Here is a 22,879-nt window from a genome sequence, read left to right on the forward strand (position 1 = left end):
GGAAATAATAAATAAGATCAAATACTCCATTGGGTCTTGTTTTCAGAATTCAGGAACAAATACAGAAATATTGTCAGAAAAATATATGTAAAGTATCAAAAGTATTCACTCAGGAAGAATGGTTCCAGTCAGAGTAATTTTATATTATTGGATTATTGTTTATGACACGTTAACATTTAAGCAGCACTTAGTTTTTTGAAGTGTGTCTAATTTTACTATATATACACTGTTGGGAGGCTTAATGTACCCTATTTTATGACAATGTTCTTTTTCATAATGCTCACCGTAGTTTTTAATCTATCACAAAGAAGGATATACTGTGGAGTAAAAAATAAAACATTTGTCTCTGATGTGCCGTGGAGCAGAAATATTAGGTAGTATGTATTGAAATACTTTTACATGTATGAAATGAAACAGAACTTTATTTATAATTTATGGGATTAGAATATAAACTAAAATACCTAAGGAGCTGTAACTAAAATACATAAGGTATTTTGTTTTATGTAGAACATTATATTTGCCATAATAAATTTGTAAGTGATCAAATTATTAGAAACTCATAGCCCCACAGTGATCCTGGAGTGTTGGAGGCCCTTAGGTTTCCGGGGCCCTCTTTTGGCTGTCCAACTCAAATGATGACTGCCAATTTATACATATATATTATTTATTTGCTCTCAGTCTATGCGGACACATTTTTGCCTCAGATACTCTGAACATTAAAACATGTTGTGTTTGTTACAAAATAATTAATAGTAAGCCTAAATAAAAATACCTTTGCAAAAAAAAAAGTTTCACAGTAATTAGAGCATTAAATAAATGAAAATACATGTTCGAATTTGATCAGTGATTAAATATTATTTTTAAACACTATTATTAGTAGTTTGGTTATAGCGCCACTTTGGGGAGTGGTCATACCTATATACGGCCTGCAGGGGGCGACAGTCTGCTTGCGGAGAGGCTGTGGCTCCCCGACAGAGGAAGAGCCACTGTGGGTGCAGTCCATGTTAGCCGAAACGTTGCTATTAGCAGGCTGCGCTGACAAGTGACTCGTTGTTTGTGATTCTCAAAACACATTTCTGTTTACCAAACCAACGACGGGAGCTGTAATCGAGGCTCTCCAAAGACTGCTTCGTCAAGATGAGCTTCCTGTTGTGAGTAAAGTTAACGAGCAGTTGCTAAGTTACAGCTTTGCGGTTAAACGTTAGCTGCGCGTCTGCGAAGTTCCATCAAGGGAAGTAAACTTGAAACAAGACGAGGCGAAACCATCTCTAAACTATCTGCTCACCTCTTTACAAGAAAAAAAAAAAGCCTAGTCAGTGTAGGGCGAAGTCTTGTCTCGTGTAGGATTATCATACGTCGACGAAATCGTATTTGTGACCTTTGTTTATTTATAGTTACCTCGCAGTCGGACTTAACTTTTCAACTAACTCGGCTCGCCTGGTGATCGACGCGACTTCACGGCTGGTTGACGTGTGTTGTTTCTGGCATTTGGTCAGATAAGACCAGACACGGTACCCTTTCTCATCGTGCACGCTTTTGCTGTCTTATCCTCGTTAGGAGGTTTCTAAATGTCGAGCTAATTAACTTCCGTTTTTAGTTGTTTTTTTTTAACACTAATACCGTGATACTGTCTTATTTCCTGTCAGTCGCACCAAGTGTGGATCCGCGATCACTTGGTTATAACACAGATTGTGAAGTCAGGCTCCTGTCACTGTGAAAACGAATCAAAACAGATGTTTTTGATTTGAACATCGGTGTGACAAATGTAGTGGTGGAGGACATTATACGACTGAAGTTGCAGCACCTAAGTCAAATCATTGTGGAGAGCATCAAATTCACTAAATGAGTTTTCAGTCCTTTAGCAGGTTTAGTCTTTAGATTTTTGGGTATAGTTTGTTTATTTCTTTTTTTTTTTTTTTGCTTTAGCAGAATTATATAAATGTATGACATGGAAATAATCATGTAAAGTAAGAAATACCTCAAATTTGTACTTAAGCACTCTACTTGAGCAAATGTACTTAGTTACATTCCTCCACTGGACCAATGTGACGATGATTGCACATCACGAGTATCGATTGATTCAGCAAAAAGTCCATAGAAATTCACCATGAAGCCTGCTGATTGCACAAACCAGACCTCGTGAGGAGAAGTGTCAGCTCCTGTACATGCCTTTTAAAAATGTCCAGCAGGGCCATATCCCAATATCATAAATTTGCTTCAAGGGGGTTTCAATCTGTACATAGTACAACTCCCTCTCCCCCAAAAGACCCTTTAACAGGAAACAAATGAGAGAAACCTCAGGAGTAACATCTGAACAGGTATCCCTCTACCATGACAGACATTTGATAGGTGTGTGTACGGAAGAGCAATAGTAGATTAACAATATAGACACTTGAGATAACAAAATTCTTGAATGTAAATTTATGAAGAATTTGATCTAGCAGGACGTCAAATAGTGCTGGGCGAAATATCAATGTTTTATTGTTTTGTGATATGAAAGATAATATCGTGTTTGCCTTTGGGTTTCGTAATATTGTTATATGACATAATTTGTGTCTTTTCCTGGTTTATTAGGCAGAATTACAGTTAAGTGATTTAATTTTCTGAACTTACCAGACTCTTCTAGCTGTTGTATTATTTGTCTTTACGCACTGAGTCATATTTTTGTAAATATTTTGGGAAATCACCAATAGTCATCCCTGCAATATCATTTCAATATTGATTTTGGGGTATTTGGTCAGAAATATTGTGATATTTGATTTTGTCCATATCGCCCAGGCCTTCCAGGTGTCATCAAACAGACAAGGCCTGTGTCACATTGCCACCATGAAGACCTGCATAGAAGACACACACAGAGCAGGCACAGTCCTCCTTTGTTGACACACAGTTTCTTAGGTCCATATTTATTTCCTTTGCAGTGGCAATCGCTCATCTAAGACCTTCAAGCCGAAGAAGAACATCCCAGAGGGCTCCCACCAGTATGAGCTGCTGAAACACGCTGAAGCAACACTGGGCAGCGGAAACCTGAGACAGGCTGTCATGCTGCCGGAGGGAGAGGATCTCAATGAATGGATTGCTGTCAACAGTGAGTGAATGAATACAATAAACTGACACACCTAGTATACAAGTAACTGTTTAAATTATTTTGCCTTACGCCACTGTTAAAATGAAACATAAATAATCCTTGTGCAGGGGCTGAGTATTTGAACCACGCTGTGGTGTGAAAAGAGGTAGATAGGTAAATTATTGGTTGCAGCATTAAAACTGTTCACAAATTAATAGTAGCCTGCATATACAGTATACATGATTGGCAATATTTCAAGATACCATATTGACATTATTCACAGACACTGAATTGGGAAAACCCCGTCGCTGCTTTACATCTATTTATTTATGGCTGTCGAGGGTGCGTACTAACATTTTGATTTGAACCTGCAGTTGAAGTATTAGTAATATTTCATCATTATGATGAGCATTATTTAAGACAAGAAAGATGACAGTTTACCCTTTCCTTCAGCGGTGGATTTCTTCAACCAAATCAACATGCTGTACGGCACCATCACTGAGTTCTGCACTGAGACCAGCTGCTCTGTGATGTCTGCAGGACCGAGGTAACAGCAAACATTTTCCTTTTCATGCACACAGCTCCTAATTTTTCTAATTTATTTATTTGGTTCCTTGTGTTGTGCATGCTGGTCCACTGTCACACTGTCATAGCTTACTGGGACACTTGAACAGAGCAGAGGTGTGTGTATTATTATAAGTAACACGTGTGCTTTACTTTTAGCTGTGACAAAAAGCCTTGTGTACACATACTTCCTGTAAAAAGTGTTGTTTGATGTTTTATAAAACATGAATGCGGCTTTCTTTTAAACATAAAGGCACATTGCGATGCTGCAAAAAAACAACTCTTTAAATGAGAGTCACACTTTAAATGTTTACGTGTTTGGAGCCAAAATCATTGTTTTTGCTTGAAGAGAGATTCATGCCCCCTGAAACTTAATTTCTGTTTTCAACCAAGTATGAAATAAAGGTAAAATCAGCTGAGTCTATTTTAATTGATTGAAGAGAGGCAAGCACAGTCCCACACAGAGAAAGAAATCTCAACAGACACCGTCAATTCTTGTATTAGTTAAGACGCAACCAAAATGTATAGTAACATCAAGCCTTGAGAACTGAACTCAATTGTGTACACATTCTCTGACTTATCAACTTCATATTATTTCAGAACTAGGAAATTGATCTATATCAAGGAACCACACTAACGATTCAGATTAGGAATGGTAGAGACAGTCGAAGCAAAATAAATTAAAATAGATCATCTGAGCAAAAACAGGAATTCAACTTTGCATGTGGTCCGTGTAGAAGCTGTTTAGTTCGAATCTAGATTTGGCACTTCCTCTATCCTCGCTCTTGCTAAGACTGTTTGTGTTCAGTCTGTAATCAGGAGGAAGAGACAAGGATTCACTTCCTATTGACAAAGCATATGTCTGTAAATGCTTTTGTATTTCCCACACTCTGTTTTTTTTTTAGCTTCTCTGCTTCCAAATGATGTTTTCACGTCCTTACAGAGAGGCATGATGAGTGACATGTGTTGTCATATGAATGTCATATGTAGAGCTTTCATGCACATGTCTTCTATGTAACTCCCGTAACTAATGAATCAAGTCAATAAAATAGGCCGTGCCAATTGATTCTGTTCCTCCTCTGTAGATATGAGTATCACTGGGCTGATGGCACCAATATTAAAAAGCCCATCAAATGCTCTGCGCCCAAGTACATTGACTACTTGATGACCTGGGTGCAGGATCAGCTGGACGATGAGACACTTTTCCCCTCCAAGATTGGTGAGTTTTTTTTTGTGGAATTTTTTTGTTTCCAGTAAACTAATTTGCAGTTAACATGTTTAATGGTGATTTTGGTTGCACCTTTTGTAGAAGCGTTTTACACAGAGGGGGATAAAACCCAACGCAATACAGGCTGTAGTCACATTATTCTCCCACAGACCCAAGTAACTGTATACATCCCATTTATTTAGTTTTTATAATGTCTTTTAACACAGAAAACCAACAGTTCAACTGTTTTTGAATCTACTTTTAGCCTTTGAGAATTACATTATCTGTTTTCTATACTTATGAAAAAGATCAAATACTAGACAAACCTGTAAGTTCTTGAGCTTGGCACTTAGAGGGCAGCAATCTATCAGTTTTACATCAATATAGCTTTTAAGTAATACTAAATATACAGACAGTCACCTGACTTTAGGCCAACTGAAGAGCAGACTGATGGCAAAAATACCTCAAGACAAACAAGAAGTGAAGGTAACAGATGTCAGAGACTGACAGCAAAGTGTTTGATACCAAATACTAAATCTTTTTGGAAAGTGTAGATAATGAGCTCACAATTGTAGGGAACCACGCAGGAAGTCACAATCAGAGCTTTGCAGAGGACACTCGGGCTGGAACGCCAGCTCATGCAATAAAGCTGGCAGATCAGAACCGTTAAAGTGGTCCTGCCTCTTTCTAGGTATTTTTGCTTGTTCGTTTCCTACATTTAAGTATTTTAACTTTAAGTTTATGTGAACTTGACCAATTTCATTTGATCTTCTAAAATTGGAAAACTACATATAAAAGGATAACAATTCCTACACTGCCCATCTTCCTTTATGTAAATGTGATACCAACACATTAAATTGTAAGGGCTCTCAGTGCAATTCCAGGGTCTTTGGTAGTTTCAGACAAATGCAGTGCCCTCCTTGTTTAAATATCAAATGGACTTGCACCCATCTGAGAACTCATGGATGTATTGGTCCTGAAATGATGTGTATTGAGGCACATAGTTGGTGCTATTTTGAAGCAGCAGAAGGCAATCATGCGATTGACCAAAGAAAAAACGAACTCAGTCTGGTCAATGTCATAGTATTTTAATGTTAAAATAGTAATATGCACCGACGTAGGCGGGTGCCAAACGTATTGATATTCTCCTTGTTACACAGGGACATGAAACAGGGCACAAATATGCAAAGGATTAAAGATAAAAAGATTACAGCGTGAAAGTGTATCATTGGGTACCTCAATCTGCTCAGTCTGTGTATAAGCGGATCTGTTTCCTCTAGAGAAAAGTGTTGTTTACTTCTACTTGGTGAACCCACCGCTATAATGGTTCAGGCACACCCAGCTTTTAAAGGGAACGGGAGACGACACTGTCATTGGTTTATTCCATGTTGCACCTAAAACACACCATATTAAATAAAGAGACTTGGAACAACCCCTTTGAACCATGCACCTTACTTTCAAATTAACTGTTGTTAAACAAGTAAAAGTGGTCTTGGACTTCTCCTGAATGCACTTTTGCCACAGGCTTTAGACCGTGCACTTAGATCGTTGAAATATATCTCTTCGTTGCATGATCATTGTGTGGACCACAGGGGGAAAACACAAGCAAAATATGTTGCAGTCCTGAAACCGACTGTGCTGCACCTCCACTCTGCAGGCCATGTTGAGTTTTATTTGTAGCTGTCTGTGTGTGGTTCTTCTGCAACTGTCCATACTAGCACTTAAATTTGCAATATCTCACTCTGATGTAGGCTGAAAGACATAGTGGACATTAAAGCAGCACACACTGTTCTCTTGATATCAGCATTTTCCACCACTTTCTGTCTCACAGGAGTTCCCTTTCCCAAGAACTTCATGTCTGTGGCCAAAACCATCCTGAAGCGCCTGTTCAGGGTTTATGCTCACATCTATCATCAACATTTTGACTCTGTGATGCAGCTGCAGGAGGAGGCCCACCTCAACACCTCCTTCAAGCACTTCATTTTCTTTGTTCAGGTGAGATTATTGCACCACAGTATGAGGTTTGTGTCCAACGCCCCTTTCAGACATACACTGTAAGCCATATCTGCCAGTTTGATGTTATTGTCATGTTTGAAAAGGAGTCCCAAGCCAGTTTTCTGTAAAAGTTAGCTCAGTAATGTGCTTACTGAGGAAATTGTAACATTTTCTGTGTGAGTAAAAGCAGCTATAAGATAAGGAAAACTTTATGTATATCAAAGTAGGACTACAAATGAAGCTTTAAATGCTGATCATTGTTCAGCTGATTGATCATTTTCGTATCAGCACGTGTAACTCTAAGGAGAAGCTTTGCCACTTGCACTTCTGTAGTTATAATGGCTTTACACTGGACCAACACTGAAAACGATTGATCAGCTCAATGTAAAAAACAAAATACAAGAACATCTTAAGAGGACATTGTGGTAAATGATCTCATGTTTCTTACATTCTAAATTACCCTGCACAATGCCTATTCTCCCGCTCTATCTAAATGCCAGTTACTGTGGTAGGACCGTGTCCCTCTCTGCAACAGTCCTGTCATGTTTGTACAGTCAACAATGACAGACCTAGAAATCAAAGCCAGAAAGCCATTAAATGAACGAACATTAAAACCCTGCAGTTTTCCTGATTATATGTCTTAAAAATATGTCTTGGAAAGGCTTTAACAGGATTTAATATGCAAGGAAAATGTTATGCATGTGGGATTTTATCAAATTTTTTAGCAGGGCAGGACAGTAAAGCAATCTTGACAACGATTACAGAAAACACACCATCAATTACAGTAATAACGATAGACCACGTTGGATGTAGAGAGTATGAATTTATTGATTAAAAACAAATGTTTATTTGTTTAAGCTTCAGTCTTCAGTCTGACAATACTTCTTTAATTTAAAGCTAAATAGTTCCCTGTGGAGTTTTCTTGTAAACTAATAGGTTAACTTAATATTGAATATTGCTTTGAGCAAACTGGTCAATGCTGTCAGTGTGATGATGATTTAGCCTCTGGACACAACGGCCAGTATTTTGGTGGCTCTAGTGTAGCCAGCGGATATCCAGACCAAGACTTAGTCTTCAGTATCACTTGTCAGATTGTGAGAAGAAAAAAAAAAAAGTCCTAATTATGACATATAAACATCACTGAGTAACCAGTCTGATATTGACTATGTTTTTTTTTTTTTTGTAGGAGTTCAACCTCATTGACAGGCGAGAGCTTGCTCCCTTGCAGGACTTGATTGAGAAGCTTGGATCCAAGGACAGATAGATGTTTCATCACGCATCTCCCCTTAACAGTTTTTTTTCTTCTTTCTCAGTCTCTGTGACCTCTTCTACCTCTGTGACTTTTAGCCTCTACTCTTAAACTCTGTGCCTTCTTCTTTGCAATTCCTTAATATTCTTACTGCGTTATTTCTTTTATTCCTTTCTGTTGTCTTGTATTCTGTCTTTGAGCCTTTTTTTTTCCCCATTTGATCCTTTCTAGATCATATAAAATAGTGTAGTGGAGTAAAAATATTTTTCCATAGGACTGTGGTTAATGACTCTGTAAGAGCAACCTACTGATTTTTTTTTATTTTTTATATTGGACCAAGGACATTTGGAAGTTAAAGTGAAAAGCAGCTTTTCTTCTTTCAGAAGTTGATAGTGTTAGTTATCGATTCCTTTTTGTTAACTTTGAGCTTTTATAATTATAGTGACTGACCAAATATCCCAATCTTAGATCGTTGGCTGGACTGTCACAGTGGGGTCAGCCCTATAAACTAAAACTGCTGTCATGGAGTGACTGAGTGATAAAGTTACACCATTGGTCGGCCGACTGATTTTCAAATTAACAGCCCACGGGAGAGTAAAGATGGCAAGAAAGATAGTGACATGACAAAGGCCTTTAGTGTGCTTTTGTACCCGTAACAATACATTTCACAAAGGCAGGTATATAAATGCACCGGTGTACTGTATACTGGTTGTGTGCCTGATACCCAAATATGCTGACATGACTCCTGTTGACACGCCTTTGTTCTTGCCCCACAAAAACCTCCATTATCAACTGCATATAGCTATTTCAGTTTGGTCATGCAATATTGTGTTTTGCACATTTTTTTTTTTATTAAAATAGTAATATGTGAGATATAGTTCTTACAGTGATACATTTTGCCTACTTTGAATCTATTATTTAGTTCTTATTAATAACCACTTAAAGCTTGTATAATGACCCTGTAAAGGACCTTTGTAGTATAAATGGTCCTGTCAACAGCAAAAATAGTCTAATGTGAATTTTTAGTTTTACTGTCATTTTAGTTCATTTCTATGGTGCCGATGAATTCTGGAACTCTTTTTATTTTTATTTTTTCCAATGCTGGTACTTGTTATTTCTTTTTATACTAAATATTTCCCCCTGGATTTGAAAATAGACTAATAACTATTGCACCTGTAAACAATAAGTATAAGTGACCTGAGATGTATGTAGTTTTTTAAAGTCTTTATTATAATTTGGTGCATGTACAGTATAATTAGCATGGTCATTATCTGTGTTTATTCTGGCTACAACAGCAGGGCTGTTTGTACAGCCATTGTTTTAAAAACTCATGCAGCTAATGTTCCTGATGATTTTTTTTGTCTGGCAAAGTTTGATCAAGGGAATTGGTTCATAAACTGCTTAATGTTGGACCTCAAGTTATATCAGACAATCGTGTCGCCAATTATGATGGGTTAGATAACTTAAATGCATCACCAGGGAACTAAACAAGGGACTTAGTGGCAGCAGAGTGTTTATTTAATGATTTAACACTCTGTAAGAAAGACTGTTCTTATACTAAAAAAAAAAAAAACAATGTGAAAAAGGGTTTGATTCACTTGAACTGCCATTTATTGACTTTTAGGGCCACAAATTGCTTGGCAAAAATATCAAGCCAGCAACAATTAAGTTGATAATCTATAGGCATGTCCAGTCATTACTTTCAATCTATATTCAATCACATATTTTTGAAATGTATTGCTTTTTTTCACAGTTTTATTTTGAAACTTTTGGCGTTGAGTTACATTTCATATTACATTGTGAAAGGTTGGTTTTACCTTTTGAATCAGAAATGGAACAAGGGCTTTGAAATTAATTAAAGGTGTTTATGGATTTACAACATTGGTCCAATCATGGGGTGGCCATTTGGACTGGGTGGAGTTGCGTGGATGTATGTACCGTGTCCAAACATTTGCTGTAAATAAGATCAGTGTTTTATCTGAACAAAAACTGTGCCTTACAATAATGAAAATGTCTAATGTGACAGTATTGATAGATCAAAAACTCAATAAACTCTGAAAGGACAATGCTGTGTTGATTGTCATTTTGTCTGCTAGAGAGTGATTGGATCAGCAGTGAAGTATTGATCTTTGTATTTCCTTACACAAACAACACTCTTGACACAATGTTTTGAAATACATTTTAGATAGATCTAAAGATATTACATATGCAGGTTTGTATTCTGTTTAATTGTATTGTCATTGTGAATTAACTCGTCTGCACAATAATGCAAACCCTTTGAAATTCCTTAAATTTGTTGAAAGATGCTGCAGTACGATTGACAAAAAAAAAAAAAAAAAAAATCCACCGGGCAGCATTACACATGCAAATCGACAGAACGAGTAAAAGGCTGTACATCTTACAGTCTTTATTAAGTACACATACTTATTACTAGCTTTATAACGTTTCAAGAGGACGCCTGGACGTCACAGATTAATAAAAAAAAAAAAAAATCGGATCAAAATTAACAGCAATAGTATCGCCCGAGACGTTTTTACGTGGTGCACGGTGTAAGTTAACCAATCAAACGCGAGTTTGGAGTTAGCGACGTTTTTTTGCCCTGAGTTTTGACTTCCAGTCAGCTTGAACCAGTAACCTCGACAACGTGTCCTCAGGAAATTCAACGTCTCACTTTGTTCAGTGGACGCAGACCTGCTGCTGCGTCACAAAATGTGACCGTAGGGTTTGACGAGGTTGTGTCCGTGTAGAAGAAGACACGGCGGACATAAGCTACGTAGACAGCCTGAGAGGCTTCACTCGGGGCAGCAATCCTCCGGCTTTGAGGTCAGCAAGGAGGAAATAACGAACTGTGTTTTTTTTTTTTTCTGGCTACATCTCATCAAGTAGTTAGCTGTCATATGTGAGTTTTGGTTAAATCTTATTAACTGTCCGTCACAGTAACTGTTAAATTGTTGTGTTTGTTTATTTTTTTTGGCCTGGACCCGGTTGGCAGAAGAAGCCACAAAAAAAAAAAAAAAAAAACCCGACGTTTACGTTAGCTTCCTAGCACAGTTGCTACTTCGTAAAGAGCATAAAGTTAGTTAGTTAGCGTGAAGTCAACTCTACGTGGTGATCCCTGGTGGTCTAATTAATGCTTAAACTACGTAGCTCGCTAAAGGCAACGCAGCTATAATTGTACACGTATGTTTGGAAGTTATTCAAAATGCTTGTTGATTTAAAAAAAAAAAAAAAAAAAAAGGTCTCCTCGCTAATTCCGGCTATCGTTGTGAGCTAACATTAGCGACCTGCCTGGAAACACCGGGTGAAGCAAACCAGAAGATGTCAACCGGGTTTTTATTTGTTATTTTTACACGACCTGGTTGTTTACGGAGCATTTTTTAAACGAGCTCGGTGTTGTCTCGACGCCCCGAAGCTCGAGTACACTTGTAGAACTAATCAATCACAATTAAAAGTCTCCAGCGACAAACAACCGACCTGTTGAAAACGCCTCAATAAACAACAGAGCTTTCGGATAAATGTCACTTTCTTCTGACGACCGAGCTGATCTGTGTCACATTTTTGTCCGCAGGCTTTGATAAAGTGATGGCAGATGAAAACACGCAGTTCTGTGGCAATTGGTAAGTCTGAACAAGTTACATGACGTAATCGATGCATTTGATGGTGGTGAACACCAAGTTTCATGATCTGCTTCACCCTTTGTTTTATTTTATTATTATTTATTTTTTTTTTTTTTTTAGCAAACATGACATCCCAGAGGCAAATTTTACAACTCACGAGATCCACTGTCGAAGAAACATCGCCCTGTGTGATGTGTGCCAGGAGCCGGTGCCCCGGTCGGACCTTCAGGAGCACAAGCAGCAGGAGCATACACAGGTAATATCTGAGGGGCAGGAGCATAAACGGGTAACACCTAAGCAGCAGGAACTTACACTGGTAACAGGGATTGGGGCATATCATTGGTGCTTTATTTCTTATATAAGTCTATTTGAGATAGTTTTTTTTTGTTTTTGTATGGTAAATAAGCGGGCTAATGCAGCCTCTGCAAGTCCCACCAGAGAAAATACATATTGTACTCCAGTCACCACTGACATCAAGTCTTTGCCCAAAAGGAAACGATTAGTCATTAATGATAATGACTGAGACCATGACTGTAATTGTAAAAGCATTTTCATTTTCATTTTAGATTACTTGCAAGTGTGGTTTGAAGATTGAGAAGAATCATATTGATGTTCACCAGGTATTGTTGAAGATCCTTTTCATTCCCTATTCATGAGTGTGAATATTTAAGCATCTTGATTAAATCCTCTTTACAATGGTTGTCTCTTACAGAGCTCTGAGTGCTCTCAGCGGCTGGTCCCATGCCAGTACTGTGAACTGGAGCTTGTTTTCAGTCAGTCCAAAGAGCATGAGGATTACTGTGGAACACGCACGGAGCCTTGCCCACACTGCAAGTGCAACGTAATGCTCAGAGAACAAGCTGTGCATCCAGTCTTATGTGGAAGCCTCACACCGCCCCAAGAGAGGAACAACAGCAGGATGAGTCGCAGTCCAGTAGAACAACAGTCTCCAGGTGCATGGTTTGAAGCCCACTCCATTCGAAACCTCCTAAGGGCCCAAGAAAGAAGCCCCAAGAATAACAACATCAGTGCAGCAGAGCTGCAGTCCTTTCCTCGGCCATTTGAGCCCAGAGTTTATGACACTTCAAGCGGACCTCAGGCCTCAGTAGACTGGAAAAATGCTGCACCACGGAATACAACATTTAGCCACTGTAAGTGTATTCATTATTACATTTATTTGTTCGCTAACAGTTATTGGTGGGGCGTTTAGAAAGTCCACTTACTTTGAAATGTTACTGTCAGCTTTTCCCTTACGAAAGGCAGTCTTTGGGAAATTAGTTTTGCAGGCAGAGGACATGCAGTAGATGCCCCTGAAAAATGATATACATTTTGGAGAGATTTTGTTTGCTCAGCATCAGCACAAAGGTTTTCCGTGTCGGAGGGCCAAAGATCGCATTGCACATGCTGCTAACTTTGATTGTGTGTTTTGAAAATTTGAGGTTAGCCTGACCAACAATAGACAATTTCACCAATGTGTTGAAGAAAATTAAGTTTTAACATATTAAGTCTGAAAATATTAGAACAAATCCTTATTATTTATATATCTTTATCTCCCATTACTGTACTCATAGACTGGAACTATTGTGCTGCTGCTTTCGGCTTTGATTATTTTCTGAAATGACCATATAATCCGTTTTTCTTTTAGTGCTGGGGCAGAGTGATTTCCTGCATGGCAGCAGCAGCAGCAGCAGTGGGTGGCCACACAGTGAGCACACACTGGATGAGGATTCATCTGGCCTCGACTACATGTTGGCTCTCAGCCTGCAGAGTGATGGAGAATCAGTGTCTGGAGGTTTAGAGGCCAACATGTGGAGTGATATCTGGGACCACAAGATTGGGAAGTCTACCACCTCTGGAAGCTCCCCTCTCTCTCCACCCAACAACAATTACCCAAACTTCAGTGTAGGGACAAGCACAAGTGCAGTGCAGGACCACGATCAGACCGGTAAATCAGTGGTGATTAGGATACTTAAATGTTATTCTGATGTCAATTTGTTAATCATTTAAAAATATTTTTTTTATAGATGCCATGTTGCCTTGTGAGTTTTGCGAAGAGCTGTTTCCAGAAGAGGACCTCATTCTACATCAGGTTTGAGATTACTTTTGGTGACATTGATTTTTGTGTTCACCAGCTGACTTAACTGTGGCCAACATCGATTTAGATGAAAGTCTGGAAAGATCCTTTAAATTCGGGGATTAGATTGTGATTGTGACAGTCTTGGATCTAAACACGTGAACAACACACCTACAAACCAGTCAGCTCTCTAGAAAACTGTTTTCCTGTGCTCACAATCTGATCAGTGATGAAAGCACTACACGCATAATAAGCAAGTTGTGTTGAAGGACTGCCATGTGTCACATTTATAGACTTGTAGAATCTTTTCTTCTTCTCCATGTTTTGGCCGGGTGTTTTAATTTAACTTACTCAGTTTTATTTTACTAGCAACTTGCACATCAATGGTGTTTACGAAACAATAATTAGATCAGACCTTCTTTAGGCTGCCTACGAACTTCTGCCTGCTTTTTAAAATATTTTCTCTTTTTTTGCTCTGATGACTTGCCTCACTTTCACTTTAACACTGGTGGAAAAATCTGCTTTGACTTTGTCGATGTCGTCATGGTGCATTTTGTTTTTCCTTCTAAAACGATCCACAGGCTGCTGCCATCTGTGCTGGGACTCTGTAAGGTCAAATGGTTGAGACAGAAGTCTGTGTCTTTGCACCAATCAATGCAAAATGCTTACATCATGACAGATATCAGATGGCGTGCTAACATTTGCATACCTCTCTTTATCCTTGTTTCACTCTGTTCACAGTCCACTTGCAGCCTTTGTCTGTTTGACTGTTTGACCCTCATCTCTATCGAGAAGGAACTTGATGACTCGACTCTTGCAGGTTCGGTGTGGATCTCAACCTTTTGTACACTTTCTTTGTTTCAGACTGGGTGCAGTCCGGCTTCTGCCTTTGCCTCTTTCAGCAAGCAGCCCTTGACTCCACCTAAAGAGGAAAGGATGAGCAGGAATGCCCCGGGGCTGATGCATAACCTGCCTGACACACTGGCTTCCAACATCCCCACCTTCCCTCGGTCAGTGTCACCAGCGTCCTACAGTCCTCCAGCCAGTCCACTAGAGGGCGATGTGGTTATTCCATGTGAATTTTGTGGCGTTGCTCTAGAAGAGGCTGTTGTCTTTCACCATCAGGTATGTAACTCATCACGTTAACTTGGTAGTCTAAAATGAACATATCATGATGACTGTTAAGGATTGGATTTTATTGCCTGTGAAGGAAAAATATTTTAACCTGTCATAGTGTAACTGAAACAATGTGGCATCTTTATTGGCACATAATTCAAATATTTTTTGTGGAGAGATTTCTTCTTAATGACTTAATGACCCTCCCTTAAATTTCATTCCTGAATATGTGTTCACAAATATTCAATATTAAACATTAAATAGTTCAAATAAAATAAACATACAGGTACGAATATTCTCTTGTTTTGTGATACTTTATTGTTTGTGTGTTTTTATATCCAGGACAAGTGTGATATGCGCCCTCAGACTGCCCACCCACTGAATAATATAACAAAAGGATCCGTCAAAAAGCCGCTAAGCGCTGCTAAAGACCCCTTTGGGCAGACATCTCCAGATTTTCAGAGAACAATAAAGAACCAAGGTAAAATATACAATTTATACAGAATACTAAAAGTCGGATTAAAGTCAATAAATACCTGAAGAATTCTGGTAAATCTCATTATAGCATGTGAAGTGCGTCAGCAGTGTGACGGAATACAAATACTTTATTTGGATAAGGAACAGATATCATTCCCCGAATACATATTTCAACAATATTTAAACAATGTAACACAGAAAAGAGGGAACTGTGGCAAATTTTGGACATCGGGTTTTACACTCAACTACTTCTGGTGTAAATACAGATATTAATATAACGTACACAGATAAAGATGATGGCTTGTACATGATAGATATGCTACTTATCATCTATTTTTTGTTTAAAGTGCCAGAGAAGAAGAGTCGAACATTTTTGATACTGTAGTGGTGTTTTTGTCTGTAATGTGCATGATTAAGTGTGTGTAATATTTAGTTTTGACTTGTATATAAATGCGGTTGGACAACATCTTAATATCCAAAATATCCAATGAAAAAGATTGTGAACCAAAAAGGTGCAACACTTAAACACTTCTGTCTTTATGTCAACAAACATTAAACATACATCAGCAAAGCTCATAAAGCTATTTGAGTTGATCGTAATTGACCCAATACTCTATGTACGGGCATTTCTGTCTGGCCACTGTGTTTGCATGTATGTTTATGTGTCCATATTGTTTATGCTCCCACACACACAGATAACTTCTTGGAGGAGGACTTTGGGTTTGACAGGGACACACCACCAGGACAAAACCCAAGGGGATGGCAGAGAGGCTTCATCGGACCACCAAGTCCAAGAAAGACGTTCAACTGTGATGTTTCTGTGAAAAACAGACCGCAGCCGAGCAAGGAAGCAGAAGGGGCTCATTTATCTTTCTGTGACTCTGACAAACCTGGTTCTGCACCTCTGAAGGGGTAAAAGCAATGCTCAGGCTCTGTGGATTTTTTTTTTTTTTTTTTTTAATTTACTTTTTGTAAATAACTTTTTTGTATGTTATTAATATTCTGATTTAATAAATGTTTTTGTCCAACAGACTTCAACTCCCAGAAAATACAGAAGGGAGAGGGAACAGAAGGAATCCAATAACAAAGGTACATTTAATTTTTTTTTCTTTTTTTTTTTTTTAAATCATGTGCAGTAGAGACAGACAGGAAATGTGGGGAACAGAGCAGGGGAATGAGATGCAGTAAAGGTCAGTATGTCTAGGAGACGAACTGGAGACTTGAGACGAAGCATTTGTGTTGGGTCGCTCCAGTAGTTCTTTAAAAAACAATTAAAGTCATCCTTTTTTTTTTAACTAAATAAAACCCCCTCATATAATAGTGAAATCTATAAGACTGCAGAAAGCTGATCACAGAATTTGTGTGGTGTTTCAGTGTAATTTTGGGTGTCCTCTCCCTTCACTCAACATGTTTTTTCATCTGTTAAAGGGTTTTCAAATGTATTTTTTTTCCATTTGCAGTTACCCAAGAAGCAGAATGAAGAACAACAGGAAGAGTGAGAGCTGGAACTTGTGGAGAAACAGACAAACCAAATCTCCTACTCTGCTTTTCATGTATCTTTTTGCACACTTTCAAAAATGAAATACTATCTGATAAGTGCCTGTGAGAGTATTCGTATCTTGCAGTTTATATTTAGGTTTCTTTCACTATTAAAGTATAAGCAATTAATTTGGTTTTATTCATGCATATTCTGCTTTATTTCATGATTTGTTTCAAGTGTTTGCATATCTAACATCAAGCCTTAACAGATACATTTTAAGATGTTTTTTATTTACAGATTAATGAATCTGATTGTTTTTGGTTTCACTGTTCAAGTCATGTCATTATGAGCACAGAGACCATCAAAGACAGACGCATGACTTCGATGGGCATTTGTTGAACTTAATCTTCACCTTTATAATTCAGCCAAGGAAATTTTGTTTTCACCCCTGTTCGCCAGTTCCTTCAGGTTATTTGTCAGTGTCCCTGTTGGTTTCTCCACCTTCATGTAACCTAAAGCACTTTGATAGATTATTTGGTTAAAAAGGGCTTGAGGAACAGATTTGATACATTTATGCATCTTTGACCAAGAAAAGAGTAACGGTATTATTGAATATTTGTCTTTTTATACTGTTGAACATTTGTCTTTAATAATTTGTCTGTAACTACCCAGTAATAATTAGATTTTTTAAAAATCCTACCTATAGAACTATATATGTGTTGTTAAGATGAGATAGCTTTTAAAGCAGTGTGTCCTGTCTAATATTGTTTTAAGTAGTATGAAAAATGTTGTGGTCCTTCGAATAGTATTCAAGATTGATAAGATGTTTTTTTGTGTGTAACATAGGGTCCACTTTAGAAATACATATAAATGTGGGAGCCACAGATGGTTGAGGATGCAAATGTTGCTCTTCTGATCAACAACGCTACAGACGTTAGAGAGCAGCGGAAATCGCATGGTATGGTGTTTAGTTGGACTCCACGCTCTCACGGCACACCGCTGGCTATTTTTGTTTTAGGACAACTGTCTTGATTCTCTTTGTCTTTTGTGATTATTAAATGTTGCAATGAAGACATTGATTTATGGCTGCTGTTTGTATTTGGTTAGTGCTGTTTCATACCTCTGTCTTCAACCACAGTCAGCACATAGGCTGCAGTCCACCTGTTATTCTGCACAGGATAGAGCAGGTATAGATAATGGATGGATGTTTCATACCTCTTTATACTCCCTACATATACTCTTCTAGGCCTCCTGAATTAATCAGTGACAGCCCCAAACTGTGGAAGTAAGGAAGATACAAATGTCTCTTTAATTGTCACATTTTCAGCCAGTTGACCACTTAAAGAGCTTCTCCCTCCTGTGTCAGAATATGTGGTAACCTGAGTGTGTGGTGATAAATGCAGCAGAAGAAGATATTTTAAAATGTATTTGATGTGACAGTACAGCAGTAGTATGGACTCATTATTTCTTTTACAATAGAATCCAGCATAGGTTTTGTTGTGATTATTACAACCATAAATTATGAGTAGTCTGGAAAAGGCCCACCTGCTTAGTGTCAGGGGGATTTTGCATTGGTGCATTGAAAAGCAGTGTTCATCTGCAGGCGTCCTCAAGATCACATCTTACAAACCGAACTGTTACTACACAAAACATTTTTTGTGTAAATTCTCCGTCACGGCACGGTCATGTCCTCAATATATTTGGAGGGAGTATATACTAAATGTATACATGCTGGGTATCTGCTGGCTAATTCCAGTATATTTGCATTTAATTTGTTTATATTCAAATAGTTTTGCGCTAGCAAAATGTTCAATATTTCTCCACAACAATTTAAAACTTGGCCACATGGAGAAGGATTTTAATTTTTTTTTTTATTTTCCAGTTCTAATTTTAATCACATTACTGAGGAAACTCCCTGGAAACACTTGCATAAAAAAGTGTTGGCATCACAGATGACTTATTTTTAGTGATTTTTTTTATTTTTTTTATTTTTTTTAAACCTTGCAGCAACCAGATATTAAAACCATACAATTTCTGTTACTTTTAAAATAAAAGTTAAACAGTAATTGGGGTAAGTTCATACTACTTAGTCAGAAATCCCTCTGGCTTTGGTGGCTAACACTGGCACTATGTTTGTTTTAAAAAAAAAAAAAAAAAAAAAGTGGCCCTAATCACCCTCCATACTTGGACTCCTTTTTCCGTCCTCCCACACAGCGGCGCGCTTTGAATGAGCGCCGGGAGAAGCCGGACAGAGATGGGCGGGGTTGCACCTTTCAGTGGGAATCCTCCGTTCAAAAAGCTGCCGACGTCTCTTACACGAGAGTGCGGAGCTGTTTTGTTTCTGCTTTCACTGCGATTCACGAGACGACCGAAATGTGCTCTCCACGAGAAAGTTAGTTTTTGTTGACTCAGAAGAAAGTTTCTAACTGTGCTGAAGACTGGGAGAGTCGGCAGAGGGGAGGAAAAGACGCAACAAAAAAACAGCTCACAACTCGTGCAGGTGGCACACGTTGTTGACCCGGGGAACCACGCCACATCGGGACTCTGCATCCGGACCTTCTCGTCTCACCTGAGCCCGACAAGAAAGATTAAAATGTCCCTGGAGAGTTACTCAGCGCTGGACGAGTCCTCTCTCCGAGCCTTGGTGAGTAAATGAAAGGGGATGCTCTGGAGATGAAGTTAATGAAAGTGGGACCCCACTGGTGTGTGTGTGGGGGGGGGGGGGGAGGGGGGGTCTTAGTGTATCATTTAAAGTTTAGTTTGCATACATTCACAGATACACCATGGAGGCTATTTAGTTTATTACTCTGTTTGGGACTTTAAAAAGTCTTTTAAAATAAATGTGTACTGTAAGTCTCTGAGGATCACAAACTCAATTAGCTACCACATAGCCGACATAACATCTTCATCCAACATTTCATCCAACAGCCTTTTCAGTGGCTTCCCCCCACTGGTAATCTCTCCTTTTGATAATGATACCTGACAGGCAGGTAGGATGTGCACAGTATTCAGGATAATCCTTTTTCACTTTGTAGTTAGTTTTGTATCAAGGAAAAATACCACTACTTGCTTCATGTATGTCATATACCCGGATTTACCTATTTTAATTCATTTACATCCTTGTAAAATGAAAATGTGGTGGCATGGAGTGCCAATCTGGAGAAAAACCACGTGTTTTTTTAATGTAATACTGGAGTATTAATGAGTTATCTTCTTCTCTTTATAATTATTACATTGACTAAGCACATAAATAGCTGTTAGTTATTGTCTTTGAGTAAACTAAGAAATAGTTTTGAATCTATTAAAAATAAAGAGCTGACTCTTCTCTCAATGAGCTGCAGAAGGGAGGCTGTGGCTCAGACGGTAGAGTGGGTTGCACACTGATCGGAAGGTTGGTGGTTCGATCCCCAGCTCTTCCTGTCCATGTGCCCGAGTGTCCCTGAGCAAGACACTGAACCCTAAGTTGCTGCCGATGGTGTGTGAATGTACCCTTGATGGTGGTCTGTCTCGTTAGTGTGTAAATGGGAAAACCATGTAAAAGCGCTTTGAGACCAAAAGGTGATAAAGCGCTATACAAGTACAGACCATTCATTTAGAAGTTCCTGAAATTTTGAAAATTAGATTTTGTAATATTATTCCACATGTGAGCAGCTAATCAGTGCAGATAAGACGAATGTGTCAGATCTAACGCGTACAGGTTTACAGTCACATTAGTCAGGTCATAATTATTTCCAGAGGAAGGTGAAGTATCCAACATTTATCATGACACCTGTAGCACTGACACATTTACAAGGATGCATGAGTCAGCCTGTGTTCAGACAGTGTTACAGTGGACTGAATCACAGCTACGTAACAGTCACACATGAAACATCTGGGAAAAAGCATTCATACCCAATTTGGCTTTTTATGGAAGTTGTGATGAGTTTTGATTTGAACCATCAGGTTTGTTGTTGACCACCTGTCAGATCAAACTACACTAATCTAACTCCACTTTCCAGTCATTATCCTCACTCGTTTTCCCAAGAATGTAGAGAAGAAGAAAACATTTTCTTTAAGATCCGCAGACCTGACAAGAAAAGGCTGTTTACTTTGGACCCAGACAGAGTACAAATGTAATGTTTAGTTGACCTGTCTGACGCTATTTAAACTGTATCTGTTATTTCCCCGAGGCCTGGAATCGTCTGGCCAAGAGCTACAGTCTTTTCATAAATCACTCAAAGGATAAGTTTTTTTTACCATGAGTGACATTGTACTAGTGGGAGAACAGGAGTACCTGCAGTAAATAATATTGCTCCAGCACAATGGTTTACTTTGAACATGAGTATCGGTGGCTTTGATCAGTCGGTTTATGAGTTTATTTGTAGAAGGGCATAGCAGGAAAGAGGGAGGGAAACTGGACGCAATTGAGGAAAGACTCAACAGAAATTTTGGCAGAGAAAACCATGAGTATTAAGTATATAGTTTGTTAGATGGCGATGCTCAAAGTTTTTTAGAGAACCTGTCTGAGTCTTGCTTTGTGTGGCTTGTGCTCTGCAAGAACTTGCTCTAAAAGCCCGGCATTGTCCAGGGAGCAGCAGCAGCAGAATAAAATTATGCAGACGCTGGAATTTAAGTGTTTTTATCTTTGTGCGACACCCATTTTTCACCCCATTGTCGAGCTGCTTTTTTTTTTTTTTTTTTTAATGCCTCGTCTCCTCGGTGCCGGATTGGTAGAGCTCAGGGTCTTTTCCTCAGCTTCCCTCCCTCTGATGTGACCACCAGCTATAAGGTCACCCAGATCCCACATTACCACTGATGATGTTTGTGGTGACTCGAGTGTCAGAGTTTTCCACAGTGAACTTAGTTTCAAAGGAAACAAACTCTGCTTTGTCTTACTGCTCAGAGGAGATGTGATGGGATTTAAATTCAGCTCGACAGACTTGAACGTAGCATTTTGTGTTACTGTGTCAGTCACTGTTTGCGAATTAAAAGCTGTTTTTCAAAACTCTCGAAAAGATGATGGACATTTAGAGATTCTCAAGCGTAATTAAACTGGTTGTAAAGCCGGGTGGAGGAGCTGCTATTAAATAGAAGTTGGATAACGAACACAAACTCCAGGCCTGTTTTGTACTTAATGAACTAAACAGTCAGAAGGTCATGTGGCGGACCCTCTAACGCCACTAATCCTGTCTCTACACTCCTATTCAAAAGCCAGGCTGCCTTCTATATTGCTCATTTAATCCCCTCCATGGCAACCAGGAAAAGCATTTTTCTTTTCTCTTGCTACCACAATAATTTAAACATCCCCAAAAAATAATCAGTTGGTGTCCCACTTTCCTTCCTTTCCTCGTCTGTTGCAGGTCATCTGTCTGAATGGAGCCTCTGTGGCCGCGAAACCCCCAAAGCTGCTGAGGCCAGTTGGAGAAAATCTCTCTCCAACCAAACGCCTCCAGCAGTTGTGTCCTAATAGTAGACGTTGTCAGCTGATTTCCAGCTTGAAGGGTGATGGTTATCACTTGTCACACCTTTGAATTCTCGGTGTGTCAGTGCATCAAAATCCTGCAGGACGAGTCTGGCCTACAGGTGTCTGTTCTTGTTGCACCTGTACATCGGCCTACTTGGCTAAAAATAAGGTTTGATTGTGGCATCTGTCTGCTACATCATGACCTCCCTTCTAATTATCTCCTAAGTGCCCGAGCTGCTCTGCAGCACACGAGGGGTGTAGAAATGTGACATACATTTTTGCATAAAACCTTATTGTGTTGCAGTCTGTTAAAGCACAACTCACTCTTTTTTATTCATTTCTAAATTGATGTGACAGCTCGGAGACTTTTCCGTCACCGGCGCCTGCTGGGCGAATTTCACATGCTGGATGTCTCACAATGATTTGTAACTAGTCTTGCCAGCCCTGTGATTGTCCTTTCTCCCTGGTGAGCAAGAGGCATTTACACATGTTTAAAATAGGCCAGTTTCCCTCTGTGGTCCAGCCTCTGTGATGTATGGGACCCCTGGGCCTTCGTTTTATGGCTCTCTGGACCCTTTGTGCGTTGACAGGGG

General features: G+C 38.9%; 3 protein-coding genes across 5 annotated transcripts in view; all 3 read left to right on the plus strand.

The window, feature by feature from the left end:
* The first annotated feature begins 968 nt into the window (after window positions 1-968).
* On the plus strand, window positions 969-10,145 carry mob1a (MOB kinase activator 1A). Its single transcript, XM_069721544.1, has 6 exons — window positions 969-1,151; window positions 2,919-3,085; window positions 3,518-3,611; window positions 4,714-4,847; window positions 6,667-6,830; window positions 8,017-10,145. Exons 1-6 carry the CDS (start codon window positions 1,138-1,140, stop codon window positions 8,092-8,094), a joined length of 651 nt encoding a protein of 216 aa, XP_069577645.1. The 5' UTR covers window positions 969-1,137; the 3' UTR covers window positions 8,095-10,145.
* A 628-nt stretch (window positions 10,146-10,773) lies between these two features.
* On the plus strand, window positions 10,774-17,922 carry trafd1 (TRAF-type zinc finger domain containing 1). Of its 3 annotated transcripts, none has more exons than XM_069721548.1 (12): window positions 10,774-10,902; window positions 11,648-11,696; window positions 11,817-11,952; window positions 12,263-12,316; window positions 12,409-12,847; window positions 13,342-13,641; window positions 13,721-13,785; window positions 14,635-14,895; window positions 15,229-15,367; window positions 16,059-16,275; window positions 16,395-16,452; window positions 16,824-17,922. In XM_069721548.1, the coding sequence occupies exons 2-12, from the start codon at window positions 11,662-11,664 to the stop codon at window positions 16,860-16,862; spliced, it is 1,743 nt and encodes a 580-aa protein (XP_069577649.1). In that variant the 5' UTR covers window positions 10,774-10,902; window positions 11,648-11,661; the 3' UTR covers window positions 16,863-17,922. The 3 variants fall into 3 exon arrangements, with proteins under 3 accessions (XP_069577649.1, XP_069577646.1, XP_069577647.1); XM_069721545.1 differs by lacking the exon at window positions 10,774-10,902 and adding an exon at window positions 10,907-10,978; XM_069721546.1 differs by lacking the exon at window positions 10,774-10,902 and adding an exon at window positions 11,044-11,259.
* Window positions 17,923-19,182: 1,260 nt separating this feature from the next.
* The window catches only part of smtnb (smoothelin b), a 46,169-nt gene continuing 42,472 nt past the window's right edge, over window positions 19,183-22,879 (plus strand). Inside the window, exon 1 of the mRNA XM_069721540.1 lies at window positions 19,183-19,487. Coding sequence (XP_069577641.1) covers window positions 19,437-19,487 — 51 coding nt within the window. The 5' untranslated portion in view covers window positions 19,183-19,436. The remainder of the gene's footprint in view (window positions 19,488-22,879) is intronic.

The sequence above is a fragment of the Brachyistius frenatus genome, unplaced genomic scaffold, assembly GCF_029030835.1.
Source record: "Brachyistius frenatus isolate BFR_SWC_R1_liver_20210118 unplaced genomic scaffold, ASM2903083v1 Contig_267, whole genome shotgun sequence".
Classification (NCBI taxonomy): domain Eukaryota; kingdom Metazoa; phylum Chordata; class Actinopteri; family Embiotocidae; genus Brachyistius; species Brachyistius frenatus.